The 24,774-nt window shown below is 37.3% G+C and overlaps 1 protein-coding gene across 1 annotated transcript in view; it reads left to right on the top strand.

Annotated features, from left to right (window-relative positions):
* Nucleotides 1-24,774, top strand: part of LOC127205211 (triadin-like) — a 240,803-nt gene that overhangs the window by 120,113 nt on the left and 95,916 nt on the right. Inside the window, exon 10 of the mRNA XM_051164401.1 lies at nt 20,425-20,502. Coding sequence (XP_051020358.1) covers nt 20,425-20,502 — 78 coding nt within the window. The remainder of the gene's footprint in view (nt 1-20,424; nt 20,503-24,774) is intronic.

Here is a 24,774-nt window from a genome sequence, read left to right as displayed (position 1 = left end):
TTTCAGATTTAGCATTTCCCTGAATGGTTGTTTCCAGTTCTGTGATTGTATCTTCAAGTCTTGATATTCGTTCTTCCATTTCTTGCAATCTGTTAGATAAGGCCACCTCTGAGATGCTTGCTTTCCTCTTTGCAGCCTCTTGATCACGTTTTTCTTCTGTGTGTTCCTGCATCATAGCTTCCATTTTTATCTTCATGTCTTGTACTGTTTTAATGATTTCCATCATCTGGTTATTTATATTTTTCTGAAATTCTTCAAGTGCCTCTTTATATGACTCTTTTAACTCTTCAGCCCTCTTGTTTGCCTCCTCCTGTATTTGTTTACAGATTTTATTTGTTTCTTCCATTATCATCTTCTTTACTATGGACTTGAGGTCATTTTCTTGCCTATCCATTGCTGTTAGGTTCTCTAGGTTGTTTTCATTGGGATTGTTGGGATCCGGAGATGCCAAATTGTTTTGATTTTTGTTCGTGTTCTTTCGCTGTCCTCTTGTTATTTTGATGGCTCTGATGTTGGAAGGTATTTTGTAGTGACCTTTGCTGGTTGAGAGTGGTTAATTGATGACTGATTATAGGTCAGGTGCTCTTGCCTGTGGGTATCAGGGAGTATTTCCGTGGAACAGGTAGGTGATCCGGTTTCACTCCTGGTGATTTTCCCCTGCACCTTTGGCTCCAGGCTAAGTCAGCCAGAGTAGATATCTGTTTGGACTTTACTGCTGTAATTCAGAACAGCAGTTTTGGGACCTAGAATAAGGTCCACACACAAACATTCTGGTTGTGTAAGTTGATCCCAGCTGCCTGTCCTTCCTGTGGCTTTGTAGTCCACACCCCAGGTAGTTCAGATCATCTGGGGGGGGGGTAGCTGTCTTTTAGCTCTGTCTCTATACCCTGTAGTGGTGTCCAACCTCTCCCAGAACTATATGCCTAGAGGGACCAAGGTCGCTCTTGGTCAGCAATTAGACACTGCGAGCAAGACCCATGGTTCGTCTTCTGATAATGTGAGAGTACCTGCCTTGTTTGGGGCCAGGAGCCTCAGCTAGGCTCTCTCGTTCAGGGAGTGCAGGGCAAGAGCCTTGTAGCTGGGAGGTTAGGGAGCTTAGGGTTGCAGAGCTCTGGTAGTCGCCTGCGGAACCAGATTTTCCCGCTGGGCTATGGCACTCTTTTAACGCTCTAGGTCAGCCATTAGACACTGCAAACAAGACCCACCCACGTCTCATCTCCCTATAATGTGGGAGTGCATGCCTTGCTCAGGGCCAGGAGCCCTGGCTAGGCTCCTTTGTTTGGGGAGTGCAGGGCCAGTGCCTTGTGGCTGGGTAGGAACAATAGGGTTGCGGAGCTCTGGTGGAAGCCAGCAGAACCCGGTCTTCCCACAGGGCTATGATGTTCAGCTATCGCTGTAGGCATGACCCATGTCTTCCGATAGGTCTGTGGAAGCAGTCCAAGCTGGTTTCTCATTGCCTCTGTTTGCAGGCTCAGCCCGCTATGATCGGTGTTAGGTTGGGCCCCGGAAGGCCAGCGAGCTGCAGTCCTACTTTAGCTGTCTCTGTTGGGTCCCGCCACCTGTGTTTCCACTCCGCCTAGGTGGGTATCCTCCACAGATTGGGGTGGAGTGGAAGGAGGACCTAGGCAGATTCACCCTCTTCACTGAGGCTCCTCTGGCTGGGGCCCCAGAAAATCCCCTCCACAAACAGCGAGAGTGTGCTTTATATACAGGCTGCAGTTTGCATGTGGATTCCATTCCAGAGTTTGAGGAGTGCGTTTAGTACCTCCGGGATGCTGCTTGTCCCAGGGGGGTAGGCCCCCTGTTTGGTCTGCGGCCTTTGGGGCCCCACTCACCTACAGTTCTCAAAGTCCAGCAATCTGTTGCTCCTCTTATGTCTCTGGTCTCCTCGGAGTAGATCAGATACGTGGCATATTGGTCGGCACCATCTTGGAATCCAGCCCCTCCTCTTCTTATTATATGAGTGTAAACATGTAACTTTATTATTGCCCGAGGATCACAAATCATGCATAGTATTTACTTAAAATGCATTTGATGACATAACTCTGAGTTGTAGGGGGAAAATGCAGATTCTATAGATAACAGCAAAAAACAAATTATTAATGTTCAGACATCATCTATTCCATGAAGCTCAGAAAGACTTTATGTAAAGTGTATTTCCAGTTATCAGACAAACAGCAACCCTTAGAAAAAAGATCAGTTCCTGTTACTATTGAGCTAGAAATGTAATGTAATCAATTGTGATAGTTGTAGTCCAGCTTATGGTTTATGAATATTAAATAATTTGGTTTATGAAAGATTATGACAATATAATAATATACCATGTGGTTTATACAAACTTGAAATGTTATTTTTGATGGTATAGAATTATAATGCATATAGTAGGTAATGTTTATGATATTAATTCATAGCTGTGGAACATGGAGAATATAAAAAAGCATGTCTTCCCATAGTGAATGAATCCAAATAATAAGTTAAACGGCAATTTTAGTAATACAATGATTTTTCACAAGTTATCAGAAATAGATAATTTATTAAAATTCATAACTAATAGATAAAGTTGTTCAAACTTATGGAGTACTGAATTATTCTTAAGAAGATGTATACATTGTATAAGGTCCGAGTAATTTTAAATAATCCATCTTTCTCTTCAAACTTTCATCATTTCTTTGTGCTAAAATATTATAAATCTTTCTTCTAGCTTAAAAAAAACTTCATTATTTAAAATGACAGCAGTGCAACCATGCACCAGAAAGTGTCCACTCCTGTGGAACTACAGCTCAGTGCAGGAATTGATGAATGCATTTTTTAATAAATAAGGCAAGACACAGTGAAATAATAGACTTGTGGTTTTACATGTATAAAATGTTTTATGTCTACAAACTGAAAGAAAACTTCTAATAAGGCTACTTTAAGTAATAACGCACACAACAGTGGTGAAGCAAAAAAAAATCATAGCATGAAGAGCTCATGGTGTTTTAGAGAAGTTTCAAGATGCACTAAGCATCCAAAAGGAAAAGATTTCAGACATGGCCCTGGGTTCACCTACTATAGTGTAGCTCACAAAGTCATGTCAAGTCTCATGTCTGTAGCAATCCACTTGCACCCATATGCACTTAACAGAAGAAGCCCTAAACTCTTCCTCTGACTGTCTGGAATCTAGAACAAAGAGCTTATTTGTTTGTTTGTTTGGTTGGTTTGGTTTGGTTTGGTTTGGTTTGGTTTCAATACATGCTGACTGCGGTTTCCCCTCCCTACACTCCTCCCGTCCCCACCTTCCACCTCCCCATTTCCACAATCCACTCCTCCTCCATATAGGAGCAGGTCTCCCAGGGAATTCCATTGACCAGGGCATTATCAGGAGGCAGTAAAACTTGGCACAAACCTGATTATCAAGGGCCAGCAGGCAGCCCACTAGGAAGAAAAGGGCCCCAAAAGGACAGCAAAGTGGCAGACACCCCCACTCCCACTGCTAGGAGTCCCACAAGAACCCCGAAGTACATAACCATAACACATGCAGAAGACCTCACATAGACCCATGCAGGCTCATTGATAACTTCTTCAGAGTCTGTGAGCCCTATGAGCTCTGCTTAGCTACTGATGTGGGCCCTGTTCTGGTGTCCTCCACTGCTTTGGTGTCTACAAGACTTTCCCCTCTTCTTCTGCAGGGTTCCCTGAACTCCAAGGGGAGAGACCCGAATGAGATCTTCAATTTGGGCTCAAACAGGGAACTTATTATACTGAAAAACAAAGACAGGGATCTAGGATTCCTTAGTTAGCTAAAACACAAGTGATTAGTAAATCAAAAGCTAAGAGTGAACTGCAGAAAGATTTCAGAAGATATTTTTTAATCCATGGGCAAGGTAGAACAATTGCCACAAAAAAAAAAAAAAAGAATGAACTATTTAATAACCATCCCCGTGAATACAGGAGGCACATTACTTGTTCTCTGAGCATCTCTTCTCCCCTATAAAATGGAATAACAAATCTGTGAGTCCAGCACTGGGGCCTGAAAACCTGTCACTGTAAAAAACACTACAGTTCCAGTGGCTCATGAAATTTCCAGCTTCTGCCTCTCGCTGCTTCTTTTATATTTCTGATTTAATTATGGTGTTATCATCACTCTTCCCTTAGAAAGTCCTTTCTTTTTAAGCTGCTTTTTAAATACCTTTGAAAAACATTTGCCTTTAAATCTTCTTACTCCATACCTAGTCGGGAATGTGATATGTTTTCTGAATTGAATTCTTAATTTACACTATTTCTTTCAATGAAAAAAATGTTTATCCCAAAGCAGTCATCTTTATTCGTTTGAAGAAATAATCTTGTTATTTAAAATATGACAGGTTTCTAAGCTCTGTAAATAGGCCTCTGTACAGATTTCCTGAGGACTTATTGTTGGGCCCTCTAGAGACTGAAGCTCAGAATTAATAGAGACTGGCTCACACCTCAAACTTCGGGCAGTAGACTGAGGTAGACTAAAAACAAGAGGAAAGATGAGAGAGAGCCTGTGCTTAATTATGCGGTTGTATAAACCCTGGATTCTCCATACCTGCAAGAAGATGACTTTCTGATTTGGATTAGACTATTGTTGAATCTGGATCCAGTGAACATTTGAGTCACTAGAAGCGACTATGGTGCACAAAGAAAAATACATGAGGGTTCTTCAGAGACGGTGCAGTGGCACTGGGGCTCCTGCTGTCGTTCAGTCAGCTTTCTCAGGTGTGGGGCAAAGACTAGATTTGCTGAGGTCCCCCTTAGTACTTTTCCTCTGTGAGTTGGAGAGAAACCCTCTTCAAAGCTTTATCTCCTAGGCTTTAAACAGACATCGGCTTCAACATCTGTTCTTGCATTAAGGGAACTTTTCGATAGAACGTGTGGATATACATAAGTGACATATAGGATAATATAAATAGATAAAGGTATAGATATCGACACATATATAGCCACAGATACAAATGCCTGCCAGTCTTGCTACTAGTCATGCTGTGGGCCTGCTGCCAAATTAGAATGAAAATGCCAGATAACCCGCTGAGACTATTTATAGCCCATTCTAAAATTGTGTGAAAAGGAACAAATAATGCGGAGTAATTTGAATATCTGTGTGAAAAGCAAGGAAAATTAAAGCTTAATCAAAGAATTATGGAGCTAACTTGATGCCATTTATTAGCATGACATATCTTTTAATAGTTTCATCAGCAGCAAATATGCGAGCGTTTAGGGTTAAGGAAGAACTCTAGTCCTCTCCATGGACAGATTCCACCAGTGCTATTTTGAGGTCCATTGGACACGCCTTAGTTACAGTGAGTAAAATAAGAGACTCCGGGATGCTTTACAACTGTTCAGAGAGCTGCACATTGCTTCTCCCCTTTCCCAATCAGACCTTACCATAAATGTGGAGACAGTGACTACACTCTTGCACTAGCTCTTTTCAGAGACACCTGTCTGATAAGCTCAGCAGCATCAGCCCTTGCAGGATTCTTCTTGGTCTGTATACTTCGAAGACCATACAATATTCTAATTGCAATCGTTAAGTATTACCAAGTGTAGGCCGTTCAGCCAGCTAGCTGCTCAGTATACTTTGCCTGGTTCTAGAATTTCCATGGGAGATCAGTACACTTTACTTTCTAGTTTTCTGCACTAATTTAAGGCAATGTAATACTATTAGAACAATGTCGGAGTAATGAGTATTTTGAGACAACAGTTTGTATTTTCATACCCTCATCATTAGTAGAGTGATATGTTCAAAACCATTCTATTTGTCAAGTGTCAAGGCAGCTACTGAAGCTGTAGTACAAACTCTTGTGCACACCGCCGCATTATGGTTGTTATTAACTACTTACACTGGTTCAGTATTTATGACTATATACCTGGAAAATTATTACTTTCATTTTATTTTTGGTTCTCTGAGGCAAGGTCTTTCTGCATAGCTCTGACAGACTTAGTCCTCACTACATAGCCCAGGTTAGCCTCAAACTCACAGCAGTTCTCCTGTGCCAGTCTCCCCAAGTATTGGGATTACAAATTTGTGCTACCATACTTGCCTTAGGAATGAATTTTTAAGTTAATTATAGCATGAATAAAATTGTAAAAAGTAAACTAAGTAGTAAAAAAAAAGTCAATGAAATCAGCCCATCTGGCAAGCCTCTCTGTTGCCACGTTTCCGTTTGAGTTAGACCATACTCCATTTCAGCATCTGCCCTTTGTCTTCACACTGAATTATTTTGAATTATGTATATTTCCATTTGGAAATGTTCACCACTTTTTTTCAGTGTGATGATTGATGTGTTGTTTGAAGGAATGAAAAAAAAATGTCACCAGTGATTTCATTTTATCATTTTCCAGTGTTTAGTTAATGACTGTTTGTGTGGCAGAGAGACTCATGACAGTTGGTCTTTCCTATAGACAGAGGGTGCACATAGACAGTGCAAGATCACCGTATTGCCATATTGAAACATCCTGAAAAAGCAGACTACTGACTTAATATTTCATATGTAGTAGTCACACAACACCTAACCATGCTCCATATATGTATGATACAGGAACATGACTATATAAAGCATGAGATTCCCCAGAGGACCATGATCTTTTCATGTTAGTATAAACAGCTTCCTGAAAGACACTACATAAATTATGTGTATTATCTTAAGTCATAAAAATACTATCAATTATGCATAATTTAAAGCAGGAAGAAAGAGTGGATGGCTGCCAAATGTGCCATTCATTTGTGAATGTAATTGTGAATTTAATTGCAACATGGAACCTATTAAATAACCATTATTAGCATATCGCCACGTTATTCTTTATCTGTGAAACATTTAAATTTAAGCTTCGGGCCTCTAGTTAAACAGACATGGGGATGTATGAGTTTTACTGAAGTACCCTGTAAAAATACTTTCTTTTCTAAGGCTAGACTTTATGTTCCTTTTGCTTCTTGATGTAAACTCTAAAATCAGAATATTCCTTTTTTAACTGGCTATTTAGGTTTTTCTTGTTTACTTGCTTTGCTTAGAAACTGAACAGTTTCATGTGTCAGAGAAGAAATAGTGAAGGGCTTTTTTTCTCCATAGGCAGAGACAAATATTGGGTCACGCAGCTCCAGAAGTCCTTCATTTTGCCAAGGATATGATAGGGTGAAACTTGGTTAAAAGGGTATGAAAAAGTAACAGATGACTTCAATTTATATGAATATGTTTTTGTGTAATGCATGAGGTAGAACTGCCACCCTATTTTTTTTTTTTTTGGTTTTCCGAGACAGGGTTTTTCTGTGTAGCCTTGGCCATCCTGGACTCACTTTGTAGGTCAGGCTGGCCTCGAACTCACAGCGATCCGCCTGCCTCTGCCTCCCGAGTGCTGGGATTAAAGGCGTGCGCCACCACGCCCGGCTTGCAACCCTATTTTTGATATATCATATAATTATAAGCTTATCCTGTTTTGGGTAGGAAGATGGCTTAGTGGATAAAGTGTATAAGAACAAATGTTCTGACCCTTAGAACTGACACAGAGGCCACAAGGCTGTGATGGCAACCTGTATCCCAGAGCTGAAAGGAAGAGATGGAGATACAACCCCCAGAAAAGCAGGTTAGCTTGATAACTCCTAGTTGTGCAGAGACCGTGAATCAACAAATAAAGTCAATAGCCACCATATTTATATTTACACAAATATAAATATGCCTTCATATTTACACGCACATACATGAATATATAGGCATGCAAAAAATAATTCTCACATTGCCATTGAGAAAGAGAAAAACAACAACAACGAACTTGGCTGCATGAGGTAGAACTGCACGTGAGGGAAATGCCTGGCAGCTGTCCCTTTAATAATTGTTAGGACCTTGAGGCAGGGTGGTAAAAAGAGGAAAGGTGGAGAGGAGGGAATGCCTTTAGGGGGGCTGATGGTATGACATGGATCATATCATTCAATTCTCACAAAGCTCTGTAAGTCGTCTTATAACATGACCTTAGCCATGTGGGAACTGAGCTGAGAAGGAAGTAGTAGAATTTGTTCAGATTGCTGTGTATCGTCTCTGGGCCCCAAGCAGAATTACAAGGCTATTTTTAAAAGAATCCCAATGTCTCCTTTTTCCTTTGCTTAGTTTTCTAAGTAGTATAATTTATAGCAAATGAATAATCCTTGTTTACCGTATTTCAAATTTAATGCATGCTTCTAAATCTTACCAATATTGTTGCTAAAGAAAGTATAGTTTGCTGGTAACTTTCATTTGCCTATGTTAATATACTAAGAATAGAAATGTGCCTCAGAGTCTGCAGAAGAGTGGACTGACTCTGCAGAAGAGAACAAATGGCTTCATTTACTGGTTGTGTTTTATGGGTATCCATTAAGCCAAAATGATGTCTGACAAAAAGAGCATGATGTTCCATGGTTAGATTTTTAATCTTTTGTTTTTCAATGCTCAAATTACAATGTAATCACAATGGAGCGCATTGTGATAACAGAGAATGCAGTAAAGTCATCTGCTAGGGTGCTTGTGAGTTGTGAAGGTATTGGGAATGAAGAAAGGGAGATTGCAGTAGTTTCGAGATTGACTTAGCATTCAACGGTGCCATCTGCTCTCTGCCAAAGATTCATTTTTGATAGAATCCTAAACACAAACATGTGTTAGGAAACTGAGTAGTCATTATTCATTCCCCGTGTTCTGATATTTTACAAAAGTATCAAGCCTCTTACCTCCTACAAAGAAAATTTGCTATTCTACTTGTGAATCACTTATTAACAACACATTTTCTAAACTTAATGACTTTGCCTCTGGGAAACATATATTCTCTTATTTCCTCATCTTCCTGGTTACTACTTGCATTCCTATGATTAATAATTAAATGGGACTTGTGTTCTAATTTTGAGTAAAGCACAAATTGTGTTGGATGTCTGAAAGCTAGAGTCTCATATACTGGCCTAGAACTCCATGTGAGTCCATCATAACTTGTGATCAAGCTGATTTTTCTGCTTCTGCTTCCTGAGTGTTGGAGTTACAATTGTAACACACCATTCCTCACTAAACACTTACTTTTAACATTAAAAAAATTACAAGAAGACCTTGAACTATTATGTTTTTCCTTGACAGGTATGATACACTAAATTTACCAATATTCAGTTATTCATTTTAGAATTACTTGATTAGTAAATCATTATTTTGTAACCAACGTACGTGTTAATAAGAATGATCAATGAAATAAAATAATTAATATCTTAATAGCATATAGTCTATATGTGACCTTTGATGAGATGTATGCCTCAATATGGATTTGCAATCTGAAATTTTATCTCAAATTAGTATTATGATATAGTTTTATTTGAATCCACATATATTAAGTTCAATGTAAATGTGTTCTTAATTTAAATATAAACCAAATACATTAAATATTTCTCATGTATACATTTTATCCCATAACCACCCCTAACATTTAATATAATGGAGAATGGACACACTCAATTTTAATGAAGAATGATAGATATTTTTACACTAAAAATAGTACCTCAGCATCTTGATTTGAATTTACAACATTTTAATAGTTATCCAAACCTATAGTCAAAATTTGTGATATTTGTATTTTAAGTCATCCTCATGGAGAATAGAGTAAATTTCTCCTTAATAATATCATCTTATTATAATATAGAATATAGCATGTAAAATATGCTTTCTTAAATTGCTATAAAATAATTTGGATAGTAGATTGCACACAACTGCCTATAATATGTATCTTCCATTCATTGAAAATTCTTAGCGCACTAGCAGATTTTTAGCTCTCTTTTAAGCTTATTTAAATAGCTGCAAATACTGTATTTATTCCCTGTTCCTTCAGCTGCCTTTAAATAATGCAATGTGAGTTATAGAAAGAAGGAAAGCTGCTCCAATTCTGCACATTTAGATCATTACTACAGGGAAATTAAGTGACTTTCTCAAGTCCTCTAACTTCTTTGATTTCCTCAGTGAAACTTGAGGTATCTTCAGCTCTCACCTTAGGTCAAGTTACACACATGGCCTGAAAGTCTACAGATTGGTACATACAACAATCACATATTATTGTCACTTTGGGGAAAACATTAGATATTTAGAATATATTTCAAGTTTTTGTATTATGAGCGAACTATTTCATGAAGTACTCTCCGAATTTTTTATCATTAGTTTTGTTTTATTCATAAATTATAGACTAATGTATTCATATTCCACTAAAATGGTATATATTAAAGTCATAAGACTTTGTAAGCTTGGTCTAAAAATGATTGAATACTTTAGAGCTACAAGTAATGGAAACATTTTTTTTTGAGACAGGGTTTCTATGTAGAACAGCCCTGGGTGTCCTAGACTTGCTTTGTAGACCAGGCTGGCCTTGAACTCACAGAGATCCACCTGCCTTTGCCTCTGCCCAGAGTGTTGGGACTACGAGCATGTGCCACCATGCCTGGCAATTGCTTTCTTATATGTTTTTGGAAGTATTTTCTGTTCATTTAAAAACCAAAAACCTAAAATTTAGTCTATCCATATTCAAATACTCTAAGGACAGCGTGGTAACTTGCCAGTTAGCCTCATTCATTCACTCATTCATTTGTTCCTTCATTTACCCATTCATTTCATTTTAATAATTATTTAAATTTAATTAATAGACATTGTATACCTATGCAATAGATATTGTCTATTGTAGACTAAAAATAACTTAGAAATGAATAAATTCCTTGATGCCTGGTGAATCATGGGGTAAAGCATACTTGATGTTAGGGCTGTCAAGTGTTGTCATGAGTATATTACAATGGAGTAATAAAAAACTAAATAGTCAAACTTTGAATAATGTCTGGAATTAGCTGTTTTAAGCAGTTTTATCACTAGGAATTTATAATTCTTCAGGTGTATAAAATGCATTCAATTATTACAGAGTTAATGGGACATATATGTTCTGCACTTATGAAAATTATTAAATCAATTTAAACTTTTGTGTGTAGCTCTCACTATGTTGCAAAAAGTGGATTCAACCTCTGGGGTACAAATGACCCTTCTATTCTCAGTGTGCCTAGGTGTAACTTATACAAACGCACAATGGTACCTGGTTCTTGTCATTTTTAACCAAGACAGTCTGCCAATCCTAATTGGCCCATAGATATCTCTGCTTGCCATCTACAGTTAGCCTTTGTGCTCAGCCACAGTTATCATTCCCACTTACTTACTTATTTGTATCTTTCTTTTTCATCAACATATGAGGAACAAACCTGAGGTTTGTCTCTGGCTTCCACATTAACATGAACACATGCAATATATATATGTATATATATATATTTCTGCACACACACACACACTGTAAATAAACAATGCTGGAAGTTTTGAGAATAGCCCAATTACATCTTTCTTGCTGTGGAAATTAGGTCAGCCTATATAAAGGTCAGTTGAAGAAGCTGCTGAGCCTCCTTTGTGGCTCATTACAAGCCAGTGTCCAAGGCTAGCCTAAAGAAAAGAGTGAGACTACTTTACTATAGATCATAAACCCAGATTTTTGGGAATAATGAGACACATATGGCAACAAGATAGTTGTCATTTTTTCAGACTTTCTGAATAGGATGGTAAATAAACAGAAGAATAACATAAAATTTAAAAAAAACCTTAAAAATTGAATTTGAATTCAGTGGATGCCCTTGGCTTAGGTAATTATGCTTCCAGAGACCCCTTTATAACTCTATTGAGATCAATGGTGTAGAAATGGCTAACTTCAAAAGCTTCTTTACACCCCTAGATTCCACAATTATTATTCTCTGCATCTGTTTCTATTCCATCTGAACATCAGGGATTCTGACATTAACAAGGCATAAAATAAATGGAACAATGATAAAATCTGGAATCAATCTCATTTTCTTTCATTAGTTAGCTGTTCCATGGGAAGTTTTTTCTATTTCATATATTTGATATGAGAAAGAAAACCCATTAATATTACCTTTAACATTTTTAATCAAAAGACTATATGAAATATGTATTTGGCTCCTATTCCTTGCTTTCCATCAAAGTGAATACGCAAATATATAATAACACATGGATATGTTAGAGAAGATTTTTATCAGGAATCAAAGAAACCAACCCAGAAACATTATGGCTTTGGGTATGTTCTTTTATTTAACAAGCTGAAGCCTTTGTGTTATACATACCTGAGAGCAGAGTTGTGTGGCCAATTTAGGATCAATATTGCATTTTCTCAAAAAGTTTTAAAAGTGTAAAAAAAAAAAAAAAAAAAAAACTCTTGAGAATGAGGTAATTCACAAACTGTGTCATTTAGACAACCCAAGAAATTATATGTGGGTTCACCTTGAGTTCACCTCTTTATGTATACACTGAAAAAGCAAAGAATGTTGATAGGAATGACTAAACTATTTATTAATGAAAGCAAGTAGCTTGACAAATGGAAAATCTGCTCTTCTTGCCCAACTACTGTTTTAATTTGTTCTAAGATTCAATCACAATTTTGAAACTCGTCATTTTTTTTTTTATTTTCCTCACTTACGACGTTACATTTTAAAAAAAAAGACCCACTAGGTTCATTAGGAAACATACTCTGAACTACCCACCTCTCTACAACTTGATTTCCGTTGATCATATGGTCAAAAATATCAACCCGTTATTCTGAATAACATCCCCTGTAACCATCCCATGATAAATTTTATAATGAGGCAGTTATTTGCATTTTGTTTATTGAATTGTGCATTTTTAGCTTAACCCTAGAATTTTATCTCTATGAACTAGGGATTTCATCTGTCTTCTTCAATGCTATAATTCGGACTCAGGGAAGTGATTGGTAAACAGTAGGCATTAAGTAAGTGTTCACTGCACGAATGTGTGAAGCTGCACAGTAGAGCACCATCTCCAACCTGCAGTGTATCTTCCCTTGCTCGTTTCAGTGTCATCCATCTGACTTGCTGTTGCCTCTTGTTGTTTCTAAAAAAAAAAAAAAAAAAAAAAATTACACAAAACCCTGAGTTTTGTTCATGCCAAATGGAGTGTCCTTTTTAGAGAAGCTCCCAATCACAGTAAGCTACATAAGAACTTCATATTCTTTTAAAGAAGACAGAACATCAAAACATCCTAAAACATTTCTTGTAGCTTGTCTAATTGGCACATAACTCCTTGCAGGTTAGCAAGCTTGTTTTGTGCTCACACCAAGCTTCTACATCCGACTTGATCTTAGCAGTTCCCCCAGCTACTCTCAGCCTCAATACTCTTATGTTGATTGCCAGGAAATCTGAAATCACTGTTTTGCTGGTTGATCACAAGCCTTGCTCTACCATTAATGTTAGCATTATAGTGACAGGGGTTTCTATCTCAATGTTTGTATTCAATGATTTTTTTATTGGTATTATTATTTTCATATAAAGTAAAAACCTAGGTGGACTTTATGTTATATTCATAATATTTTAAACACAATGATTTGCCTATCATCTAGCTAAGGAAAATTTTTCCACTCGTCTAAGTTTTGATAAGAAGTGTTTTTCCATGCAACTTCATGCATTTTATAAATGAATGAATCTTCATTGTAACCTATCAAGACCAGACCAGCATCACTATTCTGGGATCTATGTCTCAATATACCCATGCTTTGTCATATATACACATATATACATATGTATATGACTTCAGTAAGACAGAATTATAGCATTGAACAATACAGATGAATTCATACGTATCTATATCCATATATCTATAGATTACTGACAAATCAGTTCAGATCCTACATATGACATGTAAAATACACAGACCAAGTCCTCATGAATGAATGTGTTCACAACAGCTGAAATGAAACTTTCACACTAATCAACAGATCATGTCTATAACAAGTTATATGGCTTACATCATAAGCTTTGAAACTTTACAACTCACCGAAGGAGTAATTATTGCTTAAAACAACAACCCAAGACATCAGTGTAAATTAATCTGAAGTTGTATGAATCTGTTATGGGCCTGAAAGAAGTTACTTGGTGAGACAAACCTTACTCTCCTTAAATTACTATATTCCTCTATTTTCCCATGGAAGTAGTCTCTGTGACTCTGTCATTTGGGTTTGTAGCTTTCATATGTTTTTTTACCTCTTTATTTTCGGTTATTCTTTCTCTTCCTCTTTCTTTTTTCCTCCCCGACACCCACACACCCCAACTAGTTTTCTTTCACACCTCCTATCAACTTGTGTGCTATTTCTGATCTGAGGACCATAGGTCTGACCTGGGGGCTAAAAGGTGGCAAAGCAAGAAGTGGTTGCCAACGTGTGCTATGCAGTGCTTTTTCTCCACAAACAAGTGCTCTAAAAATCCAAAGGCAAGGACTGAGATACTCAGTATGGAAACTTGAAGGTCAAAGTGGTCATATTGATATGTGGTATTACCATAAACACATGTCCTAGCTGGACATATAAACCAGTGTTCAGTTAATTTTATTAATTTAAAATGAAAACTGAAGAAATATTCTTATAAGCTACAAAAAAATCTAGACACTTCATGAAAATGTGTAATACCATTTAGTTTTATATAAATGGTTATTATTTTCTTTTTTCATTTTTTTATTTTTTATTTTTACATATACATTTATATTATTACACACACATAAACACACACACACACACACACACACACACACATATATATATAATAAGCTATAAACTACCTACAGCAAGAAGGACCACAAAACAATCAGGAATTATATGAATGTTACATTTATAGTGCTTTGGCTATTTGTATTTGGCAACCTTGAAAAAATATCTTGCCTATCTTGGTGCATCTAAAATTCTGAATGTAAATCAATATCTATCATATCTCATTATTTTCAACTTAAAACATCTATCTAGACCTAAAAACACCTTAACCCCTAAACAAATACGCTTAATTGTAAAACTAAAGTATCTGGTCTTCAACCTCATCAGAGACTTGAGAAGGAATAGAAGTGATTACCTTAGTATACAGGGAGGGAAGGCTATCAGCTTCCCAAATGAGAAGATGACAGAGACAGTTTGCGATCCGAACAGTCACCCAAAACTCTCTATAATGTTGAAGCATCCTCTTCAGGTTATTATTTTCTAATGTATTGGAATATTTTCATTTACTTTCAGGTAGAGACTTACAAATGCCTTCAACAATGCCCCCAAACATATTGGCAGGGTTTTGTAATATAAGCCCCTGCGTTTGTAAAGCATGTAAGTGAATTTTAACATGATGATCACTTACCACCAGTGTTTCCCACAGGTTTCCTAGGCAGAATCCACATCACATGTAAGTGAACTTTAACTCGATGATCACTCACCAGTTATGCCTACAGGACTCCTATGCAGAATCCCCATCGATGGTCATCTGCAGTTTATGGGGCTAGACGCCTTACAAAGGGTTCACAATCATCTAATTTAACACTCAATACCTCCAGGGAAATCCTGTAGAAGCCCACAGAATAAGGGCTTTATTAGACCTTGGAGGAAATTTTTTTTCTTAAATATTCTTACAGTATGTGTAGAGTTGGCTTCTGTTGGCTGGAAATGGTTTTCAACCAGGGGCTATTATTCATTATGGATTAGAAAGATTAAACTTTCATATAGTCAAATGTGTTTCCCTTCATGCAATCTGAGTTCAACTCCTAACTTACATAACTTCACTCAAGAACCTGAGCCATCATTTTAGCAAAGAGAATGTTAATCACTTAGATTAGTAATATCTGTATTCTATATCATATAGAATCTTATTAATTACAAAGAAACAAGATTGACTTGTGCGAGAAAGAACACATATAACAACCACCATGTAAATACTGGCAGTTTACAAACAGGGCATTATGGAAATAAGCCAACCAAAAGCATGCAAAGAGTAGACATAAAGCCAACTCGACATGTTTGAGTGGCAGAGGGATTTTTTTTTTCAGGTAACAGCTTGTAAAATGAAGGGCACCAATAAAGTGACAATGTTAATTTCAAGAACCTTAATCTTTTTTCAGAGAGTAACAATTCTCAGGAACTCCAAAGGAATAAATATCTAATAAAATTATAAACCCTTTTCCTATAAGTGAATTCTAGTATCTGTCATGTTCAATTTTACCTTTATTTTTATTTTCTTACTTCAAAAGGTGGCTTCAAATCCTCTTGTGTAATTCCATAGGATTGAATTTATGAATACATTATGGGAGAAAAACGTAATATTTTGAGACTCTTGTATGCATTAAGTACTTCATCATTGAATCCTATTAACACCCTAAAAAACTATTCACATTTATAATGCCTCAGACTAAGACTTGGCAAACTGGTAGCCTTTGCAGTTGGAACTGCTTGCTTGTGGTGGAGCTCAACTTGCAACTATATTCATTTCAGTCCTTAGCATGTCATCTTTATACTAAGCAACTTTCCTTTTATTTTGAAATTATACCACACATGTAATGGTGTAATCACTTAAATGTGTATAATATTTATTATATTTATTTGTGTAGCAAAAGGAGGAGATTTCATATGATTCTTGGACAGTATTTGAGCATAAAAAAATTTATAAGCCTGTATTGAGATTCTAGTTTATATTTTAGTACCACCTCGCTGATTTTTTTTGGTGCATTATATATAACCACTCTATCATAGGTTAATAATTTCCTACCATGGTTGTTTACACTTATTCTGAGGCAAGCAGACATCTGGCATCTTCTATTTTTTCTTATGGTCCTATTTCCTCATTGCATTGATGGCATTGCAACCATAAAGGTAGCCGTTTTATTATTTTGAGTGTGTGTGTGTGTGTGTGTGTGTGTGTGCTCTGCCCGTGTGTCTTAATGTAGGTATGCACATGCTACAGTGTGAGTTTGAGGATGTGGAGAGAACTCAAGTGTCAGTCCTCGTCTTGCGTCTTTTTTGAGAGAGGATTCTTTTGTGCTAGGTAGACTAGGCAAGCTGACCTCTGAACTTCCAGGGATTCCCATCCCTCCACATCTGTTTTTGTTAACATACTATTGTTTTACAAGTTTAATCTCTTTATAACATCCAAATATCCCTTCCGCATTTCTCTCTAACATTTCAAAACCTCTTAAGAATGAGCTCTTGTTCTTTTCTAAGTTACATACTTTTTTATCCTGGAAAGAAGAACCAGCTCACAGTCACAACCAGACTAAAGGAAAACCAAAACTCAACATGGTAAAAAGTTGAATGCTTACTATCTGGCACCAGTGCATGATCATATAGGCTCCTGAGGACCACATAGTTCCACTTCTAAGGCTTTGCCATCCACAGCACACAAAGATTTTCTCCTAGGCTAGGCAGGAGAAATCTATATCTGCTGCCATCCTTGGCGTTGGTCCCATGGTACTGGTATCTATCTCCAAAAGCCTTAGATCTCCATTGTTACTGTGCTGCACTCCTTCCAATAGCCTTCCTTGGGCTGACTTTAGGTACTCTACCTGTCATATGATGCTAAGTCAACTTTTCTCTCCAATCCCTTCAATCCTCTGGCTTCTATCACACCTATAGCTGAACCTTTACTGATCGCCTACCACAGTGCTCTTTATAACCCCTTCACACTTTCAAAAACCCAATACCACCTGGGGACTCTTACACATTATCAAGTTTGGCATCCTGCACAAGGCACAGCCTTGAACACCTTCTTGGACCATAGCTCCTATGTGTTGACTTTGAAGGAAAGCTTCTCAGACTTTGTGTCACTGATGCCAATCCTTTTTTAATTACAGCCTATACAACCAGAACCATGGATTCTTAATTCAAAGCAGCCCTCATGGAGTCCATAAGGGACTCTCAAACGGCCATAGAAAACTTCACACCCCCAGCCTCCACCATCTTTACTAACCTCAGCACTATATTCTAAATTCCCACAATAGCACACTAACCTATGGACACTCAATAGGTTTTTTAGCCCGAGGTTTCAAAGTCCTCCCATAGTCCTGCTAAAAGCACATCACTTAGTTCTGTAGCCTCAATACTCTACTCTGATAATAATTTGTGTCTTAGAGTTTCTATTGCTGTGATAAAATACCATGATCAAAAATAACTTGGGGAAGAAAGAGTTTCTTTCATCTTGCTTTTCCAGATCACACGTCATCAATGAGGGAAGTCGGGACAGGAACTCAGAAACATGAAGGCAGGAACTGAAACAGAGCCATGGAGCAGTGCTTCTTACTGCCTTGCTCCCCATGGCTTCTCCTTCAGAGACTGCTGTCTTATACAGTCCAGGACCAAAGGCCCAGAGGTGGCCCCACGTTCAGTGAGCCGAACCCTCCGATATTAATCAATAAAAAAGAAAATGCCCTGCAGACCTGAGTACAGGAAATCCAATAGAAGCATTTTCTCAATTGACGTCGATCTCTCCTGGTATCGCTAACTCTGTCAGACCAAAGAAAACCTAACCAGGACATCATCTCATATTACCAGAGCAGTACTGGGATCCAGATGAACCCACCATGTTGATTCTGGGCATCGAACTTTGGCCCTTGTGCTCTGAAACAAAAGTGTTTTTACCTGCTGAGGCTTTTCTTAATCCTAATAGTCATTTGGCAGAGCATTTTAAAGTATTCATGGCTGTAAAGAATCTCTGATGAGAAATGGCTATTCTAACTTATGCCACATAAGCACCACTCTATAGTGGTTTGTTGCACTATTTTGTGTATTTGGACATAGACTGATAGATATAGGTAGAGATGTATACATATAGGTATAGATTATCTATAGATATAAGATATAGATCTTTTCCAGTATATATCATATTTGCCTATAACAATGTCAGAAATTTAGGGGCTTCATTCTTCTGATATTCTTTCCTTAGCTGAGCCCTTATAGATACAGACCCTCAGCCAGCTCAGACCAGTGGTGAGCAACTTTTTTCACTGCTATTCTGAGCCTTCATTGATAAATAGGTCCATCCTTTAGGAACTTAATGTCATAAATTCACTTGACTCTGTTTTGAGAACTATACAGCAGGTATCACAGGTATCCCTAATCATATTGCGAGGATTAAAAGCTTCTATGCAACCAAGGAGTGGTGGTGCACCACTTTAACCCCAGCATTCAGGAGACAGAGGCAGGTAGATCTCTGTGAAGTTGAGGATATCCTGGTCTACAGAGAGAATTCCAGGACAGTCAAGGATACATAGAGAAACCATATCTCAAAAACCTACAAACACACACACACACACACACACACACACACACACACACCCCTTCGATGCATGAAATATGCATCATTCTTTGCATGTTATAAATACACATAAATGTCATGGCGTGCTTAGATGGTTAAGCTTCTTTGTGGTCCTCTTAGGCTCTACCTTCTTTTGGCTCACTGAAAAAGGAATTTCTGTACTATCAATCAATCATATTTCTATGAGGGAAAATCAAAATGTGGTCTTGTCTTCTCAGGGTATGTGGTCTGTATGCCATGCATTGTTCTACCTTGCTTTTTTTTATAGTTGAATACACTCATGAATAGTCAGTATGCAGGTAACAAATAGAAGAAAATGCTGTAATGAATGAAGGCTAAATTCTATTTGATATGAGGATTTAGGCCTGGGATGTTGTATATCTGTTTTAGTAGCTAACCTATAATTTGCCAAACAGAACTCATTTTCAAGAATCCTAAAACTGAAAGCTTCCTACTAAGCAGGCATGTCTGCTGACATTTGATAATATCTAGTTGTCAGTGAGATTTAAAAATGTACCCGTGCCTGTGTCAATTCCTAGATCAAAGCACACAGCAAAAGCTTAGGAGTTGGCAATTCGTAATAAAAAGTTTGTGCAAGTACTTCATACGGCATTGGCATCATGGTTCATGGTGTCGTTTGGTATTGGTTAATTAAAGACATCGCTCAGGGTGGGAAAGGACTTGGAAGCGATTGTGCGACTTTTGTTGTTTTCCTTTATAATGAGCTCAGGGACTTGAGAGAGTGCCTTTCAAGTTTCTAACTGAGTGAATATATTTTACCTTTGGCTCATTATTTACTTAACTCCAGGTCATTTATTTTGGCGAAGAGATGTGCCTGTTCTATATCAAAAGGCCTATGAATTTTAACCTCCTGTTGCCCCACCGCATCATATGAATTACTGTGTGAAATGAAAAAAATGATAATTTCTGCAGATCAGAATCCCCCTCTGCTTCTATGATTTTCCTTGCCATAATTTAAAGCATACATTGAAAATATATTGCTTTGTTTGATCACATGTAGGTCTTCCATTAATGTAATCCAGCGGAGGTATCTGACATTTTCTATACATCTGTGAAAAATAATATGTCCAGAAATGGCACTGAAGATAACAGTGTGCACATCACCTTAAAGATGCCACCTCAGAACAGTGTTCTTACTGCATTAGAATATTAATTTATAACTCAGACTTATGAATTATGCATGCAAGGGACAGATCTAGCTATTTCAGTTATGGATGTTAAATTTATTAACATTTTTTTCATCTTCTGATTTGCATGGACAGGACAAAGCCCAGCCATTCTGCCACCATCCGTTACAGCACCAGCTTCCGGACCTGCTCTGTCAAAACCTGCTCTTGAAGGCGAGTACTTAGTTTTGTTATGCTCTTCCTCCACATAAATAGTTCTGTTATAGATAAAAAGCCATGGATATAGAAGCAAACTAACAAAAACAGCAATATTTCCTATACAATTTAGTGTTCATAAGGTAAAATTTTGTTTTCTTGAAACTTCAATTGATGTCTTTCTACAGCACAAAAAGTTCTTCTTAGAATTGCATATAGTTGGACATCTTCTTGGAGGAAGACCAGTGTACAGCTCTGAAACTAACATCAAAAATCATCAAATGGACAAGTATTTGCCTTCATATTTACAGTTTTACCATCTCTTAAATAATTTGGTATTTCAAGACTTGGGTGACAGCATCTCAACTTAAGCTCCATATGTTACAAATTATCCAAACTTGGGAACTATTTCAATTGACTGCTCATGAGCTCTGCCTTCTAGATGTTATTAAAATAGCATTGGCAGACTACATATATGAAACAGGTGCAATTATGTTTAGTTTATAAGAATTGAATGGAATTTGTAGCTAATACCAACAATAATTCTTCAAAATAAGACGTATGAAGGACAAAAAAAAAATCGAACAAAACAAAATAAACAGATAAACAAACAAACCTAAAACAGAGAAAACCAGGAGAGGAAACCATTGCAATCAGTTTTGCTGGAAATTTTGTCATTTTTTTCAAGTCTTGTCTATTTGTTATTTCTAATATTTTTAAAGTAAATCCTAACAATGGGATCATTAAAATATTTTTTTAATTATTAGAAGATGATTAATTAATTAAAAAAGCAGTCCTTCTACCACTCTAACTTAGTTTAGAGCTGTAAAAGCATAGAAAACTGAGGCTGGAGAGATGGCTCACAGGTTAAGAACACTGACTGCTCTTTCGGACATCCTGAGTTCAATTCCCGGCAACCGCATGGTGGCTCACAGCCATCTATAATGTGATCTGATTCCCTTGCCTGGCCTGCAGGTGTAAACACAGGCAGAGCACTGTATACATAATAAATAAATAAATAAACAAACAAACAAATAAATCTTATTTAAAAAGCACAGGAAATTATAGTTTATGTACAAGACAATAGCAACAAAAGTCTTCCTCATCTCCCTGTTCTGCCTTTTGTTTCCTCCGTACTGAAAGGGACTTTGTGCACAGACATCCCGTCTTACTGTCTATACCAACTAATAGTTGTCCATGGATTCTGACTTATGTACATGGTCATGACATGGTCACACTGATGAGGCTTCATCAATGGAGTAGTCTGTGTATATGGGAAGGGGGAAGGAAATAGCAAGAGCACAGGTTATGGACTGTAGGTCAAAAGAGATTCTAGGTAACTCCACTCCATCTGTCCGGCCAGAGTCTAGTTTTGGTAAAGGATGGCCACAAAAGACTGACCTTGGAGAGCACCATGAAGAAGAGTCCCATGTGGAGATGACTTCTTCTAAGTTATAGGGCATGTGGTGATCATTACAATATGATGAGAATTGTCCTAAGTCATTGTGAAGGGGTGTAAGCTAACAAGAGGGGGGCATAAGTGTCTTGGAAAAGTTGGAGACATCTTTGTACAGTCATGATGGAGCTAAAGATTCTCCATACTAGAGTTTGTTCGGTGGATGATGAAGGGCGGGACATCAGAGATAGAAGGACCTGAATCTGCAAAGTCACAGACACGAAAAAGAAAGAAGCTTCCTCCACAGAACTGAGCAGGTCAGATTGAAGAGGAGGAAGAAAGGAAAGACTAGAAGTCCGGGAGAAGCTGATACAAAGGCATTCAATGAGTAGGTGACCCAGTGTCTCCAAGCTAAGTATTGATTTTTTTTTCAAAGCATTTTATGCTACTGTGTCATGGATCTAGTATAGAAAACATTTTTAACAATCAAGGGTGGAAAATACCTACATTTTTTATGTTGCTATTGTTTCCTTTTAAGACCAAGTCTCACTCTGAAACCAAATATGGCCTCAATCTTGTACTCAGCTTCCATTCCTTGCATTTGTTTATAAAAATGATATTAATTTAATTAAAGGAGTGACTTGAAAATCTTAGCTGAATATCTTACTAAAGTTGACTAGAATATCTCACTTATGTAGACAATTGGATTTCTCATTGTCTGAACAAACGTGAAACAGTTCCGGTTAAATGTCCAACTCTTTTATTAGAGTCAGATATATGTAAATAGAAAGCAGATAGGAAGTCACATGTCCTTTACAAACTACAATGACTGGTTATATAGTATATAAATATTTTGCCTAGTTAGCTAAACAAAATGGATAGATATGAGTTTCAAATTTTAAATAAAGTCCCCAGCAAAGCTGTAAGTCACCACTACATTAATCCCAAACTAGGAAACAAAAACTGTTTTTGTTTGATTGTTAGACCCTGTATCTCTGTGAAAAGATGATAAATTATCTTGGCAGACTCCCTGGATATGCCCAAATGTTTCAAAAACACTACAGATCTAGTCAAAGGAGTAGAAATTTTCTTTCCCACACTCCTTAGCTACAATGTGTCTTGCTTTACCCTCATAGATATTTTATTTGTTTATTTATGAGTGTGAGTATTCTTGCTAGAGTACTGTGGTCAGCACTAACTCCCATGGCTTAAGTCACCCATTCCTCAACTCTCTCCAGACTTTGCAATTTTTAAATAATTTCTTGACACAGGATTTCTCTATGTAATAGCCCTTTCTTTTCTAGTCTCACGGAGTTTCACATGCCTCTGTCTCCTAAGTGCTGTGAATACAGGCATGAGCCACTGCACTGGGCTGACCTTACAGTTCTTTGTGAATGAAAAATATTTGAAGATAATTTCTTATCGATGTGTAATGTTGTCTTATCTACGTTGTTATCTGCATTTAGAGTTGCTTAAATGGTTTGAGAAGCCAATTGTTCTGATTTTAATTTCTACCACATACAAGTTTTAGAAACAACATGAATTCTAGGCTTATCATTTTTTGTACTTGTTTTTCATGGTTTAAGTTAAAAGAGCTTATAACTACTAAACGGTGAATAACCTCAACTATCATTTTGTATGTATAAATAAAAGGAAAACAAAGGACTTAGAACAAATCATCTAAAACTCAGAAACCCAATGCCCGAAAAGTAAAATTAAGGAGAAACATAATATGTATGTGCTTTTTCACATATGAACTTTAATAATTCAAGTGACTTGGGATAATTTATAGAGATTCTCAAGTGGCTATCTCTATGCCCAATGTTAACAGGCCAAGACTTTGCTTATAAATCTTTGTGGCATTCTAAGTATCAATGCATCCTAAAGAGTTGGACACAAAATAAATCTGATTTCCTAAGTGGAGGCACTCTTATAATAAGATTTTTCAAATATGTGGCTCCAATTGATCTTCTGCCAGAAGTCCATAAAACGCCAAGAAGCAAAAGTTTTGTCATTCAACCTGTCACCTGGAAAACTTCGTGTCATTTTTAAAATGGGATTCTGAAGGTATTTTGTCATAATTCAAGGAAGGTTAATTTGACAATTCATCCCAGGATTCAATATTGTGTTAGAATGAACAAATGAACAATATTTCAGGATCGTGTACCTTTTGAAAGTAGGAACTGCTTGGAAGCAGCGTGGCAGGGTCCTCTCCTTGAGGCTTCTAACATGGAGAAACTCCGGAGAAGCACACAGCATCCAGCCAGGCTGAGCTCAGGAGCTTTGTCAGGCTTTTCTGAAGTGTTGCCTATGACTTCATTAACATAATTGATTAGCAACTAGGACATAGTTAGTATTAATCAGGCTGTTTTTCGTGAAGCTGATTATGCAAGTCCTCTTGATGCGCTATTTTGGTCTGAAACTTCCTGAAGAATAACCTCTAAGAAAATGGCTTTATGTGAAAAAGAAAAAGAAAAAATCAACTCGCACAAGGTACTGAAGTATGGAGTTGCTTTGTAGAATATGGGTCAACTGCGGAAGTGTAAACTTGTTACTGTTTTAATGTTTTGCAAGTACTGCTTTTTATAGAGAGACTAGATTATTACATTTGCTCAAGGAGTTTGGGAACAAATTAGAACTTTATCAATAGAAATCTAAAAGCTTGTCAACCTTGTGGCTGAGGCTCTACACATCTGTAACGCTCTTTTACAAAATACATCTTTGTGCTTTCAGAGCACTTGACAATCAGTTTCTTGCAGCAGGTGCTTATTATCTGGAGAGACACTGTGCTTCCGATCTCTGGCCACTCCAGTGTCTTGAAGTTGTATCTTGGCTTCCTTGGATTATGCTGTTCTCTCTGGCACATGTTTTGTGTAGAATAATACAGTTTTTAG

The sequence above is a fragment of the Acomys russatus genome, chromosome 21 (genome assembly GCF_903995435.1).
Source record: "Acomys russatus chromosome 21, mAcoRus1.1, whole genome shotgun sequence".
Taxonomy (NCBI): domain Eukaryota; kingdom Metazoa; phylum Chordata; class Mammalia; order Rodentia; family Muridae; genus Acomys; species Acomys russatus.
This window is presented reverse-complemented; position numbering and strand designations above follow the sequence as displayed.